The sequence below is a fragment of the Myodes glareolus genome, chromosome 10 (assembly GCF_982192425.1).
Source record: "Myodes glareolus chromosome 10, mMyoGla1.1, whole genome shotgun sequence".
Taxonomy (NCBI): Eukaryota; Metazoa; Chordata; class Mammalia; order Rodentia; family Cricetidae; genus Myodes; species Myodes glareolus.
In genome coordinates this window covers 34139692-34160258 of record NC_142035.1, presented here as the reverse complement: position 1 = coordinate 34160258, position 20567 = coordinate 34139692, and the positions used below count along the sequence as shown (strand labels likewise).

Sequence of the window (20567 nt, the reverse complement as noted above, 5' to 3'; positions counted from 1 at the left end):
AGGGTTAAAAGCCATCCTATAGTAAAGAAAAATGAGATTCATTCATGTTTATGATTAAATCTGTTTCTCATGGATTGGGTTCTCTACAGCCTGTTCCAGGAATGGCAACCACGCCTTTGTTTCAAAATGTCATTATGACCACCTTTTGTTATGACCACTTTGTTATGATTACCTTGAAAATATGTCTTTGTTTCAGCAAGTTGCTATAACCAATATGTTATGCTTAATTTCTGCTCCTGTAACCTCACCGATTTGTATGCCAACTCCCCCATTTGAAAACCCCCACTTCTGAGCTATAAAAATCTTAATTTACTCCATGTCGAATGCTGATTTATTGAACCCACTTTTAGGGAGAGTCAGTGTACACGAATAACAAAAGTTTACTTTGATTAATTTGACCATGATTTGGGTGGGTGGTCTTTCTCCTCTCATCTGTGAGATTAACATGTCCTGGTTAGTTTTATTGTTAACTTGGCACAACCTAGAGACACCTGGGAAGAGGGAACCTCAACTGGTTTGGCCGGTGGGCATGTCTGTTAGGCATTTTCTTGATTGGAAATAGATGACAAAATTGTTTTTTAAAATTTGTATTTATTTTGTGTATGGGTCTGCATGTGTGTGTAGAGCACATGCACGCCTGGTGCCTGTGTAAGCCAGGAGTCAGTTTCCTTGGGACCAGAGTTACAGATAGTTGTAAGCCACCATATGGGTGCTGGGAATCGAACTGAGGTCATCTGTAAGGGCAGCCAGTGCTCTGTCATTACTTCTATACAGGTCCTTCTGAGCAAGACCCCAGAGCCTTCCTAGTTTCTAAATGAAATCCAGAGTCATGGTCATGAATGTAATGAAAACCTGCTATGCTGTACACAGCTCTGCTTATTCTGCTGTCATTGTCCACGGCTCAGAGGGAGAGAGCTGGTGGTGCAGGGCTGTAATCACAACTACTCAAGGCAGGAGGATCACAAGTTCACAGATGGTCGAGGATACGGGGGAATGACCACTAGCTGATCTAGCCAAATAAGCCCAGGTTTTATTGGGTGTGAGGTAGCCATGTTGTCCCGATTTTAGGGTCTCCGTTTATTCTCCCCAGGGCTTTGGAATGGGGACGGTCAAGCTGGGACACACGTGTCAAGTTTTCCAAAGCATCCAAAGATCTAGTGACTAAAAGAATCCCAGGACTGCCCGGTGGTGGCGGTGCACGAAAAACCAATGAATGAATGAATGAATGAATAAATAAATAACTTGGTCAGCCAGTCAATCAATCAACAAAAATAATCTCTCTCAACCAATCAATCAATCGAATAATCCCAGGGTTTAAAATTTCTGAGTACACAAGCTGTGTTAGGGTTCTTCTAGGTTCTCTCTGGGCAACTTAACTGTTTCGAAAGAAAAAAGTAAAATAAAGGTTGAGACTATAGCTCACTCTTAAAAGAGTTTTTGCCTAAAATATACATGGTCCTGGCTCCAAACTCTCACACGTTCCCAACCTCGCACCAGGTACTGAGAGACCCCGAAAGGCCCAAAGAATGCCGTTCTTCCACTGGGTAACCAAAAAGCATCTCTGGGGCGCTATTTCCGCTCGCGGGTGGATCTCTGGGGGGGAAGGGTTGGCGTCAGACGGCATCGGATGCGGAAGTCGCTGCAGGGGGTCACTGGGGAGTGTAGTTTCTCAGGCAGAGGCGCTGAGAGGAGAATGACTACGTTTTAGGAATGTCGTCTTAGAAAGGAGGATAATGCCTCCAAGTGCCGAAGCATCCACACTACAGCTAAGCGGGAAGCACTCGACCAGAAAGGAGCCGATCAAAGGAACACGGGAGCTGTGGACAGTCCAAGTTAATGGGTGGCGAGGGGCATACTGGGAGGCGTGGTTCTTGCGCCTGGAGGACTCTGGGTGATGTAGTCTCGACGCCTGCTGGGGGGCGTCGCTCCCCACCTGGTGACTGGAGCAGCTCCTTATTCTTTGGTGGCGTCGGTGAGTGCCTCTCCCGCGGGCCCTATTCTGGACCGAGGGGAAGATCCTGTAGGGCTGGTCTAGGGTCTAGCTGGGCACTGGGCAATGGTGCTGGAATCTGGGAGCTGAGGGGACGCGCCGGCGTGGGTGTGTTATCTTGGGGGTGTGAACATGCATTTCTGAGAAAGTTGTATGAACCTCAGCTGTCCTAGTGTTCTATGGGTGCGCAAGGCTTGGTCCTTCTGTGTTAGGGTTCTTGTGGGTGGGGACAGGTTCATCGTTGGTTGAAATCGCAGTATTAGAGGAGATCGCTCATGCTTTAGGTGCCCAAGTAGGTGAGGCCTGAGTAAGGAGACTTTTGGGGGTGTGATATTTATTTACTAGGTGTTGGGATGGGACTGCCTAGGTCTGTGAGCCTCAGGATTTCTTTGGTGTTTTGGGGAGCTAGAGGTCTTTTGGTCCTACCACTTCTCAACTTTGCTGATATGTGGTGATATATCCTAGCCAAATAAGCCCAGGTTTCACTGTGTGTCAGGTGGCTATGTTGGCCTGGTCTTAGGGTCTCAGCTTAGTGCTCCCCACTCCCAGTTAGGGCTTTGAAAAGGAGGCAGGCAAACTGGGACCTACCTATTCCTCAACTTTTTCCAAGCACCCAAAGACTTAGTGACTACAAGAAGCTTAGGGGTTTTAAATTACATTTTAATGTTTTGTTATAGAGAAATCCCAAACAGCCAGAAAAAATATCAAATATAAAAAATATAAAACTTCAAAGACCTGTCACCCAGATGCTGGCCACCCTGTGACTAATCATGATTCATCTCAAAGTTAACGCACGAAGAACCCTTAGCACCCTAGAGACTGGGCCTCACAGGCGTGTTTTCACAGGCTGTCACTTCATAGTTTGTCACCTTGGCAAGGGCCTGATCTCACTGTGTCTCCAGTCTCCTGTTGTTGCTAGAATGAAGACTGCCTGGAACAGTCTCTGGAATGTTCTAAGTGTCCAGTAAGTATTGACTTACATGACTAGTGGCAAGAGAGGATTATCTTACGCCTGCCATCAGCAGCACACCAGGGAAGGCTGAGTTCCTAGACTACCTCCCAGCTTGCTCTCTAGGAAGTACCCACAATTCTTCTCGTCTTCTCTTCTGTGGCCAGGTCCGTTCCTAATGCCTTTAAGGAAGAAGCAGTGTGCTGTCCTGTTGGAGCTTGAAGATTTCCTAGGACTTTCCTGAACCTTTGTTGTTGTTTGTTTTTTGTTGCTGTGCTTCCTGGGACCCCTGGCTGCCTACAGTACGTCCTGCTGGGAAGAATACTCTTGGGTTCCTGACTGCCCAGCTTCAGGTGAGTGAAGTTCACTTTTGCTCCTGACCCAGGAGTAGGTTTGACTTTGCTCTCATCTTGTATCTCGTGGTGTCCCACTGGGGACCAGAACCCCAGCTGGTTCTCCCAGGAAGATCCCCTGCTCTAAGGGTGACAGTTTTCGCCGGGAATCAATATTCAGGCCAGGTGTGCTCACTTTACTGCTCCTCCAGTCATTTCCCCGGCATTCCATCCCACCTCAGCGTTTGTTCGGCCTGCTCGGTCCTAGGCCTCGTCAGGAGCTGGCCTGCGTCTGTCCTCATTTGCTGTTTGTCCTGCTGGAATAGTTTTCAGTTATTTTCCTGGCACCTACTTCAATAGACATCTCTAATACCTAGTGACAGCTGCACACACACGATTTTATTTTAAAAGATGCGTAACTTTAATGCATACAATTTCACTGTCACACCCAATGACTACTTAATATGATTTAATATCCTGTCCATGTGGCATTTTCCCCAGTTGTTTAAGAAGTATGTTTTTTGTTGCTTTCCTTATTTCTCCAGTCTTAACATCTGATCAAAGGTAAAAGAGATGTGGAATTCACCCAGCTGGCTCTCTCTTCCTGTGCCCCTCCTCCTGTATCTCTGGGCCTTGCTGGTCCGTGTTTAACAGCTCTAACTTGTCTGGTCATACAAGCTGGCTCTCGGAGTTTGCCTTGCTCCTTCGTTCTTTCCAGATTCACTTTGGTTGGCTGTGGAATCCTCTCCTGAGTTGCATGTGTGCACCCGTAGCTCCCCACGTGCTCACTTAGCTCCACGAACTGTCACTGTATCGCCCTCTTGTCGCTTGCACACTGTAGTAAAGCTCTTCTGTTTCCGCACACCAGGCTGTTTCTTTGTCAAGGGTCTGATGTGACTTGATCCTGCTCTTCTGCAGACATGCTCCCTACAATGGTGGAATTCGTCAAAACGAAGCAGAGACCTGGCAACTCCTTTTTAGGTTGCTCAGACTCAAAACCTTGGGGTCATCCTTGATTCTTTCTTTCTTTCTTTCTTTCTTTCTTTCTTTCTTTCTTTCTTTTTTTTTTTACAACTGTCTACAGTAGCCAAATCTGAAATCCAGTGACCTCTGACCCTTGCCACTTCTACTATTGTTTCAAGGAGAGGGCCGCTTGTTCGTCCCAGCTGCCCAGCTAGCTTAGCTCTGAAATAACCACACAAAAATTTTATTCATTAAATCACTGGTCGACCTATTAGCTCTAACATCTTATTGACTAACTCTTGATTTAGCCCATTTCTATTAATCGGTGTATTGCCACATGGCAGTGGTTTACCGGGAAAGATTCTAACCGGTGTCCGTCTCAGGCAGAGGATCCATAGCTTCTCTCTGACTCTGCTTTCTTCCTCCCAGAATTCAGTTCTGTCTTCTCCACCTACCTAAGTTCTGCCCTATCAACTAGGCCAAGGCAGTTTCTTTATTCATTAACCAATACAAACAACACATAGAAAGAAGGACCTCCTATACCATTTCCCCTTTTCTGTTTAAACAAAAAGGAAGGCTTTAACATAGTGATAGTATATATTATAACCCCAGAGATAAGAACCCATCTGGACATAAATAAATAACTGAATTCAATAAACAGGGAGATGGGACAGCTGTTCTTACAGAGTTGTAATGAATGAATTCAGGATGGACAAGGGAAAGAGAACATTGCCACTTTGTACATACCGCAATAACTGGTGTGATGGGCTTCACACATGTGTGGTTGAGTCAGTGAGTGGAGGTTTGAAGAGACACGGGTTACTGGTAAAATCTCCAGGTACTCCCTCAGCAGTGTGAGTGATACTGCTATCTGTTCACACCAGTGAACCAATCCTTGCTCAAGTTTCTGCTCTCAGTACTCTGCGTATATGTTCAGAGTAGCATGGTGGACCACACTGTCCTTTTGTGAGGAGCCACTGGGTGGATTTGTGGCTCTGCCTTTTTACATTCCCGCCTGTAATGTGCAGTGGTCAAGTTGTGATTTTGAAACTCTATTGAAGACTAGTTTCTTTTGCTTACCATTGCTCTGTGTTCTTCTACGACTCCTAGATTCTCTAGTGGACGTCTCGGAGTTAAGAGTCGTCCCTTCTCCCCATCTCATAGTACTTTCATATTTGATTCAGGTCTGCCATCTGTTTTGTTTTGCTTTGCTTTGGAGACAGGGTCTCTCCACATAGCCCTGGCTGTCCTGGAACTCACTATGTAGCCCAGGCTGCCCTCAAAATCAGAGATTCACCTGCCTATGCTTCCCAAGGGCTGGGATTAAAGGTATGCACCACCACACCCAGCCCCAGTCAGATATTTTAGAAATGTTTTCTTCTATCATGCTTTTAAATACTTGCTCTGCTCATTGTTTTTGTTGCTTTGTTTTCAGAAAGAGTGAGTATATGAACGTTTTACTTTTGTCTCTTTTCCTTTCTCACCTTTCTCTTTGGTCCTTTTGCATCTTTATTTTATTTTTTTTTTACCTTCAGGTTTTTTTTTTTCTGGCCATTCTTCAATGTCTGTCATTTTTATTCAACCTATTCTTGGATATCTTATAATTTGTAATTTATTCTTCACTCTTCATAAGCAATCCTACAAATAGGCTTTTTCTGTGTTTTCTCTCAGAAGTCCAGGCAGATCTTCTTGGGGTCTAGATTCTCTGCCCATTTCTCAGTTTCTTACTTTTTGAATTTTTGATTCTAGATGCTCTCATGTATGTTTCAAGACACTTAATTCAAACTAGAGTTAGGATTTTATTTTGGTTCTTTTCTTTCTCAATATGAATCTTTTTATGAGGTCATTTTTAGCTGAATTGTTTGGATTCTCGTTTTCTGTTTTACATTTTAATTTTAAAAATGGTGTTTGAGATTAGTTTTTATTTCATGTATGATGTTTTGTCTGAATGTATGTCTGTGTACCACATTCGTACAGTTCCTGTCGAGACCAAAGAGGGCATCGGATCCCCAGGGGACTACAGATGGTTGCGTGCTGCCGTGTGGGTGCTGGGAATCAAGCCGGTCCTTTGGAAGCGCAAACAGTTCTATTAACGAAGAGCCATCTTTTCAACCCCCCTTTGCATTTTAATAGATTACTATTTACGTGTCTGTATTTCTGTAAGCAGAACTGCCAGATCCTAGTGTTTTTGAGGCCATCTCCCACCCCAGCTTGAGAAAATGCTTAAATGCTTTTGTAAGCTTAAATATGGTTTCCGAGGATGGAGAGGTCAATGTCCTTTGGTGTCTGTTTTCATCCGTTTTGCTTTTCAGGTACCCGGATTTCCCTGGCCCGTTTTCCCCTTTTCCTGCCGTTTCCCAGAAGGTGCTTTTCTTCACGCTCCTTTTAGAAAAAGCATTTTCACCTGACACGCTCTCATTTCTGTTTTCCTTACCCAGATGTACTTTCAAGATACCATCCTTCTTTGGGGAGGCTGGGAAAGGCGGCTCCCGGGTCCCAGAGAGCCAAGGGAATAGTGGGGAGTGCCCTCCTGCTCGATACTAGCTGTCATGGGGTGGACACGGACTCCTCTCGTCCTGTCCGTCTTCTTGGTGTTTACCTGGGTCCAGCGCCTGTTCTGTCTGAGTGATCGCTCCTGCGGGTACCACTGAGCATCCCTTTGTGTTCAGCCCATCTATCAGTTATTCTCACCTAGTGATGAACTCTGCACCACGCAGTTCTTCAGTGTCAAACAGTGGCCACCTTCCTTTGTTCATCTTCTACCCTCCTGTTGGCCGAGAGGGACTCCACAGTAGAGAACAGGAAGAATCAGGCCTCGCTCTCCCTCACAGACACCGGCTGGATTGCTGAAATAGCCTGCATACCTGTTTTGAAGAGCTTCGCTCCCGTCCCGCCTACAGCTTCCATTGGAAAGGCATGAAGGGCATGCCAGCTGGTTTCAGCTCTTGATAGAGTAGTAGCCTTCTGTCCCCTTGATCCTCGTGGCCAGCGCCCATGTCCATGTTACTGGAACAGCTTGCACATAGCTGCTGGGAGCCACAGTAAACAATAAAACCTTTTATCCAGGTATCAAAGATAAGTGTTCTGGTTGTTGTTACCGATCTCATCCACCAGCTAACGTGGCCGCGTAACAACTGGAAAGTTAGAAGATTTGGGAGGCAAACAGGAACGAGCCATTGAAACTGAAGACAGGACAATTGGGATTAACTCTAAGGACCATGAAAAATAATACAGAAAAATAAACAGAGACTTGGGGATCTGTTGGGACACCAAGAAGACCACCGTATACTTTGGGGGTTATTAGCTCTTTTGTTTGTCTTCTGTTTTTTGAGACAGGGTCTCATTATGTAGCCGTGACTGACCTAGAATTCTCCATGTAGACCACATTGGCCTCAGACTCAGAAAGATCCACCTGCCTCTGCCTCCCAGATGCTGGGTTAACAGTGTGTGACCCCAGTCCTGGCCACTGTGGGACTATCAGACGGAGAAACAGGAAGACATTTGAGGAAATAATGGCCCCACATTTGATGGATGGCGTGAGGGAGCTCAGGAAAGTACAGGATAGGGTAGACTAGGAAATCTGCCTCGGGACCCTGATAATGAAAGAATTAAACCAGACTTCAGCAACTAGTTGGAAAACAGCAAGACAAAAGTGACTCTGAATACCTGGGATCGTAAATAAGACTATCAGCAGATATTCATTGTACATCTCAGAGGGCAGGAAGCAGCGGGTTGGCGTTTTTTGAGTTTACTGTGTGAACAGTAAGCTAACTTGGTCTAACAAACATACCCAAAAGTGAATCCTTGCCCTCTAAAGTGCATATGGATAGTTTTCATAAACTATACATTGCTCCACAAATTACCAGTAATCTTAGAAAGACACATCATATAAAGTCTCTTCCACCTATAGTGGAAGATACATCATATAAGCCAGCAACAGAAGGAAAACCGGAAAATCCTCATATGTCTGGAAATGAAATAGTATCACAAGAATATGAAGAACTTCTAGAGACAGGTGACGACAGAAACACAAATTATTTGGTGCAGTCAGTATTGAGTAATAGTCTAAAGCATAGTGCTTATATTTAAGAAGGAGACAAGGAGTCCAGGTGGTGGTGGTGCTGGCCTTTAGTCCCAGCACTCAGGAGGCAGAGGTAGGTGGGTCTCTGTGAGTTTGAGGCCAGTCTGGTCTACAAAGCGAGTTCCAGGACAGCCAGGGCTGTTACATAGAGAAACCCTGTCTGTAAAAAAACAAAGAAAGAAGACGACTTTGAATGAAGCTCAGCTGACGCAGTGTTTTTCTAGCCTGCAAGCAGCCCTGGTTCCTCAGTACCACATAATCCCAGGTATGGGCCCAAGCCTGTACCTTCATCTGCACAGGGATGCAAGATCAGAAGTTGAGTCATACTCAACCACAGAGCAGATTGGAGCCAGCCTAGGCTACATGAGAAACTGTCTATAAAAAAGAGAGAAAGAGAGAAAGAAGAGTCTAGGGGAACAATTTAGTTTTACAATTTAGAGAGCTAGAAAACAAACTAAGTCCAAAGGTAACAGATAACAGAATAATAAATGTTAGAATAAAAGCAAATGAAACAGAAAAGCCGGATTTTGTGGTGCATACCAGTGTTTCCATTACTCGGAAGGCTAAGACAGGAGATTTACTTTAAATTTGAAGCCAGAATGGGCTACATCACAAGTCTAAAAATAAACTGGAAAAAAAACAAAAGAAAATTAATCAAATTTAAAGTTCTCCAAAAGGCATCAAAATTTATAGACCTATATAACAATATTGACTTAAAGTACAAATGATTGAAAATAGAAGTGAAAAATGAAGTGGAAAGTAAAAGGAATTTAAGAGTACTATAAACTGTACACCAAGAGATGAAATAGACTTTGAAGAAGGAGTAGTGAAGAAGCGGAAATCCCAGCTAGGACTTGACTCAGTCCTCGAACTCTGCTCACTAAGAAGGGCCTTGCCCTGTGACTTCACTGGTAAATCCTACCAGACACTAAGGAAGAGCTAATATCCTACCAGACACTAAGGAAGACCTAATGCTAACCCTCAAACTGTACCAAAAGCATGGAAAACTGGATGGATTATTCTTTGAAGTCATTAATACTCTTGGTGCCCAAACCAGACAAGGACACACACATACACACACACACACACACACACACACACACACACACACACACACACACAAACCTACAGATTTGTTATAATTTAGAGAAAAAGAAAAAAGAAGAGAAAGAAAAAACTTCAAGAAATGCTAACTGAATTGAAAAGCACATTGAAAGAATGATGTATTCTAGGAAGGATTGATTCTTGGGATGTAAAGATGATGGTTCAACATTTAAAAATCAGTATAACATATATCACATTGATAGTTGGAGGAAAAGTCACACAGTCCTCCTGCTGTATGTGGAGATGCACTTGACACAATTAAGTGCCTTTTTATGAAAACTACTTAGAGGAGACGCCGTGTGAGAGGCTCACCCTGTGTGCATGCCAAGATGAAAGGCTAAAAGCCATTACACAGGGACAGGATAAAGATATCCACTTCTGCCAGGCAGTGATAGCTCACGCCTTTAATCCCAGTCCTTGGGAGACAAAGACAGGCAGATCTCTGAATTTGAGGCCAACCTGGTCTACAGAGCTAGTTTGAGACAGTGAGGGATATACAGAGAAACCCTGTCTTGAAAAAAACAATAGCAAAAGATGTCCACTTTGCACTTAGAGTCAACAGCCTATCAGAAGTTCTACCCAGTGAAAAGGAAACACAAAGCATTGACTTCGGAAGAAAACAGTAAAATTTCCTCTTCACAAATGGTATGTATGATCCTACATGTTGAAGATACTATAGATTGCATGCATGTACACGCACTTGAACACACCTATTAGAACTAATTAATGGTAGCAACACACACAAATCAATTTGATATCTGTAGACTAACAATGATCAATCTTAAAAGAGAATTAGGAAAACAACTCTATTTTATATGCATCAAAAAGAATAAGATACTTAGAACTAGCCAGGGGTGAGAAAACCACAGCACATCGCTGGAAGAATTAAATTGAGGGCTTGGGGCCTCAGGGGTAGAGTACCAGCATTTATGATAATCTGAATTCAGTCTTCAGGGCCACAAGAGTAAACAAAGAAAGAAAGAAACTGAAGAAGCCACAGAGAAATGGAAAGGGGCCATGTGCTACTGGATTGAGAACTTAAATGTAAAAATCTCTAAAACCGTTCTTCAGGCGCAGCATAAGCATCCACCCAAAGCTCAGTGACTTCTGTTTTACAGAAGTGCAGTTCACCCTAAAGTTCATATGGGATCTAAGGGACCCCGAGGACCTGAAGCAATCATGAAAGAGAACAAGGTTGAAGGACTCACAGGTGTAGATTTCATGAATCTCCACAAAGCAACTTCAATCCCAGCTTCAACCCAAGTATAGACAGACAGATGGACAGAACAGAAGACATCGAAGTCAACCCTGGCATATGTGGCCAAATGGTTTTCAGCACAAGTACAAAACCATCCAGTTTGGAGAGGACAATGTCTGTCAGAAGAGAGAAGGTGAGCACTCAGCTCACCATGTGCAAGGGAAGGGAAGGAGTCAGGCCATAGCATGAGGGCCCCACTGTGTGCTTCTTAAAAAGAAACAGGTGCGTGGGATACTGGACTTGGTGATTCTTAGAAATGGTATCCAAAGCACAGACAGCAAAAGAAAAAGAAATAGAAATATTGGGCTTCATTAGAACTTTAAATTTTTTCACCTAAAGGAAAGAATACTATTTGTAAGATATGCAACTGAGAAGGAATGTCAGGAATGTAGAAGGAACATAACAAAAGATTCCAATGGTGTATTCAAATGGTTTCTGTAAGCATATTTGCAAAGAAAATGCAAACATTCTAGCTCAGGGTTTTTGGGAGATTCTAGTCCATGGTGGCCGGATTGCTTTGGGCCTGTCGTAAGGCAGCAAATGGCCTCAGGAGTGAATGGAAGAACGAAATTGCTTACATGGAGAACCAGGGACCAGAGAGAAGTGAAGTGGGCCATGGGCTCAGAGTTCTCTTTGAGGGCGTGCTCCCATTGACCGCAGTGGTTCTTCAAGGTTCTGCTACCTCCCAGTAGTGACATTCTGAGGGTCAAGTTTAAGCTGTGACCCTTTAAAGGACGCCTAGCATTCACACTTGCCAGCCAGTAAGCACATACAAAATAACCAGTATTGAGACACATGTAAAGACAATAAAGAAATACCACTTATTCCCATGTCTATTATTAAAAAGGGGGTGGAGCATGGAAAGATGGCTCAGTTGCCAAAGTGCCTGCTGCACTGGCATGAGAACCTAAGTTTAGATGGCCAGTACCATGTAAAAAGCTAGCTATAGCAACATGTGTCTCTAAGCACAGCACTGGAAGGGAGGTGAGGGGCCTAGGTAAACCTCTGGCGCTCATTGGTCATTCATCCAGCCTACTGGATACATGAGCTCTAGGTTCATCAAGAGACCCTGTCTCAAAATATAGGAAGAGTAAGATGGGAGTGGTGGCACATGCCTGTATTCCCAGGGGTGAGTTCATGGCCAACTTAGCCTTCATAGTGAATTCCAGGCTAGCCAAGGTTATATAGTGTGATCTTATCATACAAATAGATTATATTTGTCTGGCCTCCATTTGCACAAATGTAGCCCCCCCATACATCAATATACATATAAGCCACACAATAATGGGATTAGAGAGGATGTGGAGAAACTAGAGCCTATTGTACGTTGCTAATGAAACAGATGTGGCACTGTGGGCATAGAATTACCATTTGATTCAGTTAACTCCATTGGAGGGCATGAGAAAGCGGAAGCACTGGCTTTTGACAGGCTTGGGCCTGAAACTCAGGTATTGCAGCTCAGATACTCCACCGCCCCTCTGTGCCTCTCAACAAGGGCTGAGTTGTAACTTACTAGGCATCGGTGTTGCAGAACTGTGTGAATTTCAGATGCTTCAACATTAATATGATGTGTTGGACTATTTGATCTTTTACATTTTAAAACACAGAAAGTCTGGGGACTGGCAGGGCCGCTCCGTGGTTAAGAGAGTGTACCACTCTTGCAGAGGACAAGTTCAGTTTCCAGCACCTATAGGGTGGCTTACACTGCCTGTAACTCCAACTCCAGACCAGATGCCTTCTGTGAGCATCCTCTGTGTATACCTACATGTATATGCATACATATAGACATGAGAACATATACATAAGTGAAAACTAAAACCCAACAACTCAAAATCTTTTATACCTTGTTGTTCAGTTGTTTTCCCCCAAGACAGGTTTTTCTTTGTAGCCCTGGCTGATCTGGAGCTAGCTCTGTAGACCAGGCTGGCCTTGAACTCACAGAGACCCTGCCTCTACCTCTCAAGTGCTAGGATTAAAGGTGTGCTTTTGACTTTTTGCATGTACAAATTAGCCCACCAGGACTTTGAATCTGTGGGTTCATAAATGTTACTGACTAGGTAGACACAGAGATTTAGAGGTGTCAGATCATACGGCATCAGGGGCAGCCAAAGCGGGTTCTGTGTTTCTCACTGCCTTGACTAGGGTAGCCTCTTCTTGCCCCTCACCCTGTGCCACATCATGGGGGCAAGCAAGACTGTTCTGTGTTACAGGTACATATGGCATTCAGAGATGTGGCTGTGGATTTCTCTCAGGAGGAGTGGCGCCTGCTGAGCCCGGCTCAGAGGTCCCTGTACAGAGAGGTGATGTTGGAGAACTACAGCAACCTGGTGTCTCTGGGTAAGCGGTGTCTCCCTCAGGACACGCGTGCTCGGTTAGTGCACATACACCAGGGATTTTAGGCTGTGCTGGAGCAGCCATCTGGCTTTTTGTATTGACTTTTGGGTTTGTTTGCTCTCCCTGCTCATTCCCTGCTTTCCTAGAGAAGTCTGATTTTGTAGAGTTGAGCATCAATAAGAGAGAGAGAGAGAGAGAGAGAGAGAGAGAGAGAGAGCGCACATGCATGATAGTTGTACTCTGCATCTCTAGGCTTTTCCCTCCAACCTGGGGCTCTTTCTTCCCCTAAGTTAACTTCTTTTAAATGAGACAGGTGTGTTAGACTTGGCACTTTTGTGGCAAATACCCAAGAAAACAACTTAAAGGGAGGAATTACCTTTTGCTTTTGTTTTTGAGGCAGGGTCTCTACATACCATTGGCTGTCATAGAATTCACTACGTGGACTAGGCTGGCCTCAAACTTGTAGAGATCCATTCTCCTCTGCCTTCCAAGTGTTGGGATTAAAGCAGTGCAGCACCATGCTCAGAAGGACTTATTTATGACGGCGCACAGTTTCAGTCTGTCCTGGGACTGGGGCTTGACAGAGCCCAGCAGTATACTCCATGCCAGCCAGGAGCAGAGAGAGGGAGGAAGGGCAAACCAGTGTGTATGGACTTGCTTTCCATCTCTAGTCCACTCAGGCCCAGCCTACGGGGTGATGCCATCCCCTTTCAAGGCAAAGTCTTTCTTCCCAGTGAGTCCTCTCTGGAACCCCTCACAGACAGTCTCAAAGGTGCACTGCACTGATCTCCTAGGTGTTTTTCTACCCAGTCAGGTTGACAGTCGGGATTACTCTAATAGAGTTCCGTCCACCCAACATGGAGTAGACTCAGTGTACCCTCATCTGGGTTCACCGTCCCGCTGATCTCAAGTAACGGTTAACCAACGGCACTGCCCTTGAAGCTCCTCCCTCAGTCTTTGCTTCCTTCCATGCCCTAACCTATAGCCGTCCTGTTTTCTTTTCTGTGAGCAGGAATTCCAGTTTCAAAACCGAAACTCATCACCCAGCTGGAGCAAGGGAAAGAAACATGGCAAGAAGAGAGGAAATGCCCACAGGCTGCCGGTCAGGGTGAGTGGGGAAGGCCTGGGCATACGGGACACAGAGCTGTTAGTGGCCCAGGATGCTGAGAAGAAGAGGCAGTAATGAGGAACTGGGTCTTTCACCCACAGGGCCACCCTGTCTTCTGGCAGGAACTTTGCTGGTGTCTCTTGTCTCTTTTCCTTGAAGCCTTCTGGCCTCTTGCCTCTGCTTCCTGAGAGCCAGGATTAAAGCCATGTACCACCATGCCTGACTGAGTTTTTGAAATTTAAACTTATATCAGTATTGATTAAATCTGTATAAACTTTAAATATCGGAGTACCTGTAGATTTAATATATTTTTCAAACTAATTCATTGAATGGAACATGTTTTATGTTCCATTTGCCCTCAGACTAAATAGCCCAGAGTGTTCACATAATGGCAGATTCACAGTCAATGGAAAGGATCAGCCAGTGGAAAACTGAAGTTTTGTTCTCCTGTCACTCCATAGAGATGTTAAAACAATGTTGAAATTTCTTTGAAGGGGCCAATTTAATTCTGAACTGTGTTGACCGCAAATAAAAGCCAGCCACTTTGACCACAGAAGTGAGGAGATTTAAGTTGCTGGCCATAAATAGAGACCCCGACTCAGCTGATCTGAGTTGTGCAACACCTTCTTTGATGAAAGGAAAGAAAGTTGGTAACAGCAGCCAGGCTCCAGATACACCAGGAACAGGCCTGGGGCACAGCTACCTAGTCAGGGTGCTCCATTGTCCTGGGTCTGGGAGCGATGGGCATCAGGTCGGATCAGTGGCTCCCAGACTGTCATTCACACCTGTTGTGACAACTAGTGGAGCCCCTGGTGGGAAAGAAGTGTACCTAGGTGCTGGAGAGATGATGCAGCAGTTAAGGGTTGTCCTTGCCAAGGACCCAGCTTCAATTCTCAGCACCCACATGATGACTCACAATCACTGAACTCCACAAGCACCAGGCACACATGTGGTACACAAGGATACATGCAGACAAAGCCTTCATACACATAAAAAATTTACTAAAAGAAGAACTTCACTTAGTTACTTATAAGATGGTAAGAGATAAAAGGGAGGTGTTTCTTTGGTAGTTGGCCATGTAGAAAGAGTGAAGGGCTTTTATGTTAGGAAAGGGTGCTTATGCTTACTTTAATAATTAAGACAATTATTCTAATTATGCTAATTTAGTTATAACTGAAAACTGCATTCAGTGTAGGGTAGAATAATGTAATTCTGATAACTGATCGTCCGTGGGCTAAGAAAAAGAGTGTTTAGGAAGATTCGGTAAGATCTGTACTAACTGCTCAATCTGGTTGGCCATTGACCAGAACCAGCACTGCTGAAGTAGTAGGAGGTACAGCACAGAGAATTGGTTCCTGGGCTTGGACTTGGTTTTTTCTTAACTTTCAATTGTCACCCATGTCTGTTGCTTGGGTCTTCTCAGGACCTATCCCTTCCTTGTTGTAAGCTATGTCTCTGCTGAGAGACGCCCGTTGGTTGTCTTCTGGTTCTGTTGTCACCGAGTCCTGTAGTTTTGTGTTTAACAAACATGATCTTACTGTGTAGTCCATCTGGCTTTAAACTCAATGTGTATATTAGGCTGGCCTCAAATCCATGATCCTCCTGCCTCAGCCTTCCAGTCTTTCTTCCCTCCCTCAATTTTCCCTCGTGTTTTCTGCCTGCCTGCTTGCCGGTCTGTCTGTCTTCCTGTAGTCTAGGGACCAAACCCAAGGCCCATGAGAGCGGCAAGTACTCTATCACTCAGCTGTATTTCTAGCCTCCGGATTTATTGTTTGTGCTGATCTTGGGACATTTTTATTTAAACTAATTCTGGAAATTATCAGGTCTTAGAGGTTGGTAAGGGGCATCTTTGACAATACCATGGACCTTGGCTATAGTCACGCTGTTCCCCGCCAAGGGCTTACAGCCCTGTAGAATTCTAGCAAAGTAGTCCACTGATAGTGTGTTTGTCAAGTGGGGGGACCCCAGTGCAAGTGTGTCATGCACTTTCTATTTAGCCATTGCTTTTCTTTTTTAAAACATTTGTTGGAGCAGGGCATTCACGTGCTTTGGTGCACATATGGAGGTCAGAAGACAGCTTGTGGTACTAAGTTCTCTCCCACCATGTGTGCTCCACATTTGGTGACAAACACCTTGACTTGCTACACCATCTGGGCCACCCACTCTTCTCCTAGGCTGTCTTGCACTAAAGTTGGGTTTTTGCTTTCTCAGGCTGCCTGCTTCATCCTCCAGAACATCAGGAGACATTTCCACATGGGTCTTGTTCACAGCTCTCTATCAAAAGCACAGCTACACAGTACAGTGGACATAGTTTCTGTCTCGGTGCGGTTGTGAGTCAGAGGTATTGTAATAGTAACTCTGTGGAGACTCGTGTATTGGCCTGATTCACACATCTGTTAACTGTGGTGCTTTTTATAGCCTCAAGTTTGTAGTGCTTCTCCGGATGTAGTAGGAGATGGAAGATGTAGTGAGGCTGGGGAGGAAGTCTTGTGGGGTGACACTGAGGAACAGGTGCAGTCACCAGTAGGTTAGGCAAGATTGTTCGGGTGATCCCCGCAAGGACCCCATTCTGACTTGTTCTTTTCTCTGCAGCACAGGCAAAGCTGGAACTCTGCCCTGGTCCTGTCTGCTCCCCGGATCTCACCCATCAGAAATTCCCTGTGCAGTGTGTGCTGAGTGACCGTGTACCATGGATCTTTACATGCCTATGTGCAAAACGTCACGCCAATGCAGGGGCCACCTGCCACGGGGCCCAGGAGAAGCTGCAGCGAGCTTCTGATAGGAGCTCCTGCAGCGATAAATCAGAAGGTGGAGAGAGAGGTGCCAGGCCTTCATCTAGAAGGTCAAAGAAAAAGAGTTTGGGAGCCCTCTCCAGGCCAGCCCTAAGGCAGCCAGTCAGCTCTCGGAATGGTATCAGACGGGTAGGGATGGAGACCAGCCCAGCGCAAGCTGGGAGCACCAAAGAACCCGAAAAGTTGTTAAAGCGAATAGAAATCTTGGGGTTTGGAACGGTCAACTGTGGGGAGTGTGGGCTGGGCTTCCGCAAGATGACAAACCTGCTTAGTCACCAGAGGATCCATTCAGGGGAGAAGCCGTATGTGTGTGGGGTGTGTGAGAAGGGCTTCAGCCTAAAGAAGAGCCTTGCCAGACACCAGAAGGCGCACTCTGGGGAAAAACCCATCGTGTGCAGAGAGTGTGGGCGAGGCTTTAACCGGAAGTCAACACTCATCATTCATGAGAGGACACACTCGGGAGAGAAGCCTTACATGTGCAGTGAGTGTGGACGAGGCTTCAGCCAGAAGTCCAACCTCATCATCCATCGGCGGACACACTCAGGGGAGAAGCCTTACGTGTGCAGGGAGTGTGGCAAAGGCTTTAGCCAGAAGTCAGCTGTTGTGAGACACCAGAGGACGCACTTAGAGGAGAAGACCATTGTGTGTAGTGACTGTGGCCTTGGCTTCAGCGACCGGTCCAACCTCATCTCCCACCAACGGACACACTCAGGAGCAAAGCCTTACGTCTGTAAGGAGTGTGGGCGGTGCTTCAGGCAGAGGACAACCCTTGTCAACCATCAGAGGACTCACTCGAAGGAGAAGCCTTACGTGTGTGGTGTATGTGGGCACAGCTTTAGCCAGAATTCAACTCTCATCTCCCACAGGAGGACGCACACTGGGGAGAAGCCGTATGTGTGTGGGGTGTGTGGACGTGGCTTCAGTTTAAAGTCCCACCTCAACAGACACCAGAACATCCACTCAGGGGAGAAGCCCGTTGTGTGCAAGGATTGTGGTCGAGGCTTCAGCCAGCAGTCGAACCTCGTCAGGCACCAGAGGACACACTCTGGGGAGAAGCCCATGGTGTGTGAGGAATGTGGACGAGGCTTTAGCCAGAAGTCCAACCTCCTCGCACACCAGAGGACACACTCAGGAGAAAAGCCGTATGTGTGCCGAGACTGTGAGCGAGGCTTCAGTCACCAGGCCGGGCTCATCAGACACAAGAGGAAGCACTCAAGGGAGAAGCCGTACATGTGCAGGCAGTGTGGACTGGGCTTTGCCAACAAGTCAGCTCTAATCACACATAAGCGGGCACACCTTGAAGAGAAGCCCTGTGTATGGAGAGAGGGTGGCCAAGGCTTCATCCAGAAGTCACACCTCGCCTTTCATCAGATGACACATGAGGGGGAGAAGACTTATACATGCAAGACCTGTGGACAGGGCTTTAGACAAAGGTCTCACCTTAGCAGACACAGGAAGATGAACGGTGTCCACCATAAACTGCCCCTGCAACCCGACTCGGAAACCTGTTTGGGGCACTCATCCGGGCCCTTCTATTCCCTTTGAAAATGAGGACGATGGAAAGGTTCATTGTCAGAATTTGTATACTTCCGTGAAGCAGACCAATGAACTTCATAAGGCCTACGGACAGTAACTCAGCCCACTTCCTTCTGGTCTCACGTTCTGTGGCCTGTTGTCCAGTAAACTTTCAGCCCGCTTCCTTCCAGTCTCACAGTTTGTGGCCTGTTGTCCAGTAAACTTTCAGCCCGCTTCCTTCCAGTCTCACGTTCTGCGGCCTGTTGTCTAGTCAACTTTGCTTCTTTACAAGTCTGCAACCTGATCTGTGATTCTCATTCTTTTAGGAAATGGACCATCTGGGTGTCTTGAACTCACTGTTCACAAAAATTCATTGCTTGGGAGATAAGGGCATAGCTGCAAGACCTGTAAGGCCTCAGAGAGAGTAAGTGTGTGGCTCAGCAACCACACAGAGTGGTTTCAGTGGCTATTGAAGCAGCCATTCCTTAGCATTTTAATACCTCAACCGGAGCGTCTTGTTTCGGAATCTTTGTGGAAGGGTTTTTACCTCATGAAGTGAAATTCAGTTAAAAGGGCAGGAAACCCAATAGAAATTCTAGCTATGAAATCAGATTTTCCTTTTCACCCAAATTCACTCCAAAAGTTGTTTTTATACCTAAGTGCATATACCCAATATTTATTTATTGTTTGTTTGTTTGTTTGTTTTCTCAAGACAGGGTTTCTCTGTAGCTTTGGAGTCTGTCCTGGATACTCGCTCTGTAAACCAGGCTGGCCTCGAACTCACAGAGCTCTGCCTGCCTCTGCCTCCTAAGTGCTAGGATTAAAGGTGTGCACCACCAAGCAATTTTTAAAAGATAGTCCAGAAACATGGTTTTTGTTTGTTTGTTTGTTTTTAATTTTATGTATTTGAGGGATTTCCTGCATGTGTCACAAGCACGCTTGCAGCCCTCGGAAGACAGAAGAGGGCATCAGACACCTTAGAACCAGAGTTATGGATGGCTCTGAGCCATCATATGGATGCTGGGAATCGAGTTTGGCTCTCTCCAAGAGCAGCCATTGTACTTAACCTCCAAGCCATCGCCTCGCCCCCAATTGCAGTTTTTCACTCCAATTGCATATTAGGATTATGCATAAAACAGCATACTATATTTTCCTTTCAAATGCTCTTGCAGTTAGGGCTTTTTTATCCAAATTCACTAATTCTTATAGTCTTTAGGAAATAATGCCAGATTAAAAAAAAATTACTAGGTATGTGATTTTTCTTATAAATTTCCTTAGAGTTTTAGAGTGTTCATAGATTATATGCTACATTATTTTACAGACTGTCAAGAGATAAATAGTTCATATCATTGCACTGTAGGTTTGGGGGACACAAATGTGTCCCCAGGTTTCCCTTTGGCGGATCAAGAAACAAATTAAAAACCTAATTTCTGTAAACAGTGGGAACTTGGGGGAAGAGAAAACCATTATTTCTGCCCGGATTTTCTGGAACTGGTGTTCTCACTTACATCTGCTCAAGTGTGAATGGTGTAAGAACTAAGTCTTCTAAGATATATGCAGAAAATATAATTCTACAATTCACTGAAATCATGGAGTTTTTTTTGCTGTTGTTACATACCCTTTGCAAGAATTTTCTTCTAAATGGCATTGAAGTAGGATTTTCCCATCAAATTGGCTCAAATAGAGAAGTCTTGGGGAATAATTCCTATGCCAGAATTTTCTTCCAGTGTATCTTAAAGACTTATATTTCATCCAAATTTCTTTACTTAATGGGTACGAGGGTGGGGTAGGGAAATAAGCCCTCTTCCACACAAGTGGTAAGAAAACACTTATTAAATTTTGTAACTTCCTACCTAATAGAAACAGGATCTGCGCCATGTTTTCTCCACAATGGCCCCTACACATGCAGACTCAGACCAGTGTGCGTGTTTGTTTATCTTGTTCTTTTCTCGTGTCAGCCCTTTGCTACCTCTTCTTCCCGAAAGCGATTTTTTTTTAATTCAAAACATCTTTTTTGTTTTTGTTTTTGTTTTTGTTCAAAGTGATTTAAAAGATAGCCTTTCATCCAAAATTGCCAGAAGTGGAAGTGGAATTGCAGGCACAGTGCATGCCATATATTGTCTTTATGTCCAGATTTGTAT

At 45.1% G+C, this 20567-nt stretch overlaps 1 protein-coding gene across 2 annotated transcripts; it reads left to right on the top strand.

Annotated features, from left to right (window-relative positions):
- The first annotated feature begins 1650 nt into the window (after nt 1-1650).
- On the top strand, nt 1651-20013 carry Znf133 (zinc finger protein 133). 2 transcript variants are annotated; one of them, XM_048455497.3, is made up of 6 exons: nt 1651-1972; nt 2837-2954; nt 3107-3292; nt 12888-13014; nt 14024-14119; nt 16712-20013. In XM_048455497.3, the coding sequence occupies exons 4-6, from the start codon at nt 12894-12896 to the stop codon at nt 18454-18456; spliced, it is 1962 nt and encodes a 653-aa protein (XP_048311454.3). In that variant the 5' UTR covers nt 1651-1972; nt 2837-2954; nt 3107-3292; nt 12888-12893; the 3' UTR covers nt 18457-20013. The 2 variants fall into 2 exon arrangements, with proteins under 2 accessions (XP_048311454.3, XP_048311453.3); XM_048455496.3 differs by lacking the exon at nt 2837-2954.
- Nucleotides 20014-20567: the final 554 nt, after the last annotated feature.

What these genes read in the sequence shown, in the direction of transcription:
- Znf133 (XM_048455496.3), top strand. Translation starts at nt 12,894, where the DNA reads ATGGCATTCAGAGATGTGGCTGTGGATTTCTCTCAGGAGGAGTGGCGC. An exon ending in CAGCAACCTGGTGTCTCTGG is followed by an intron (nt 13,015 to 14,023) that starts GTAAGCGGTGTC and finishes TTCTGTGAGCAG; the next exon opens with GAATTCCAGTTTCAAAACCG. An exon ending in CCCACAGGCTGCCGGTCAGG is followed by an intron (nt 14,120 to 16,711) that starts GTGAGTGGGGAA and finishes TTTTCTCTGCAG; the next exon opens with CACAGGCAAAGCTGGAACTC.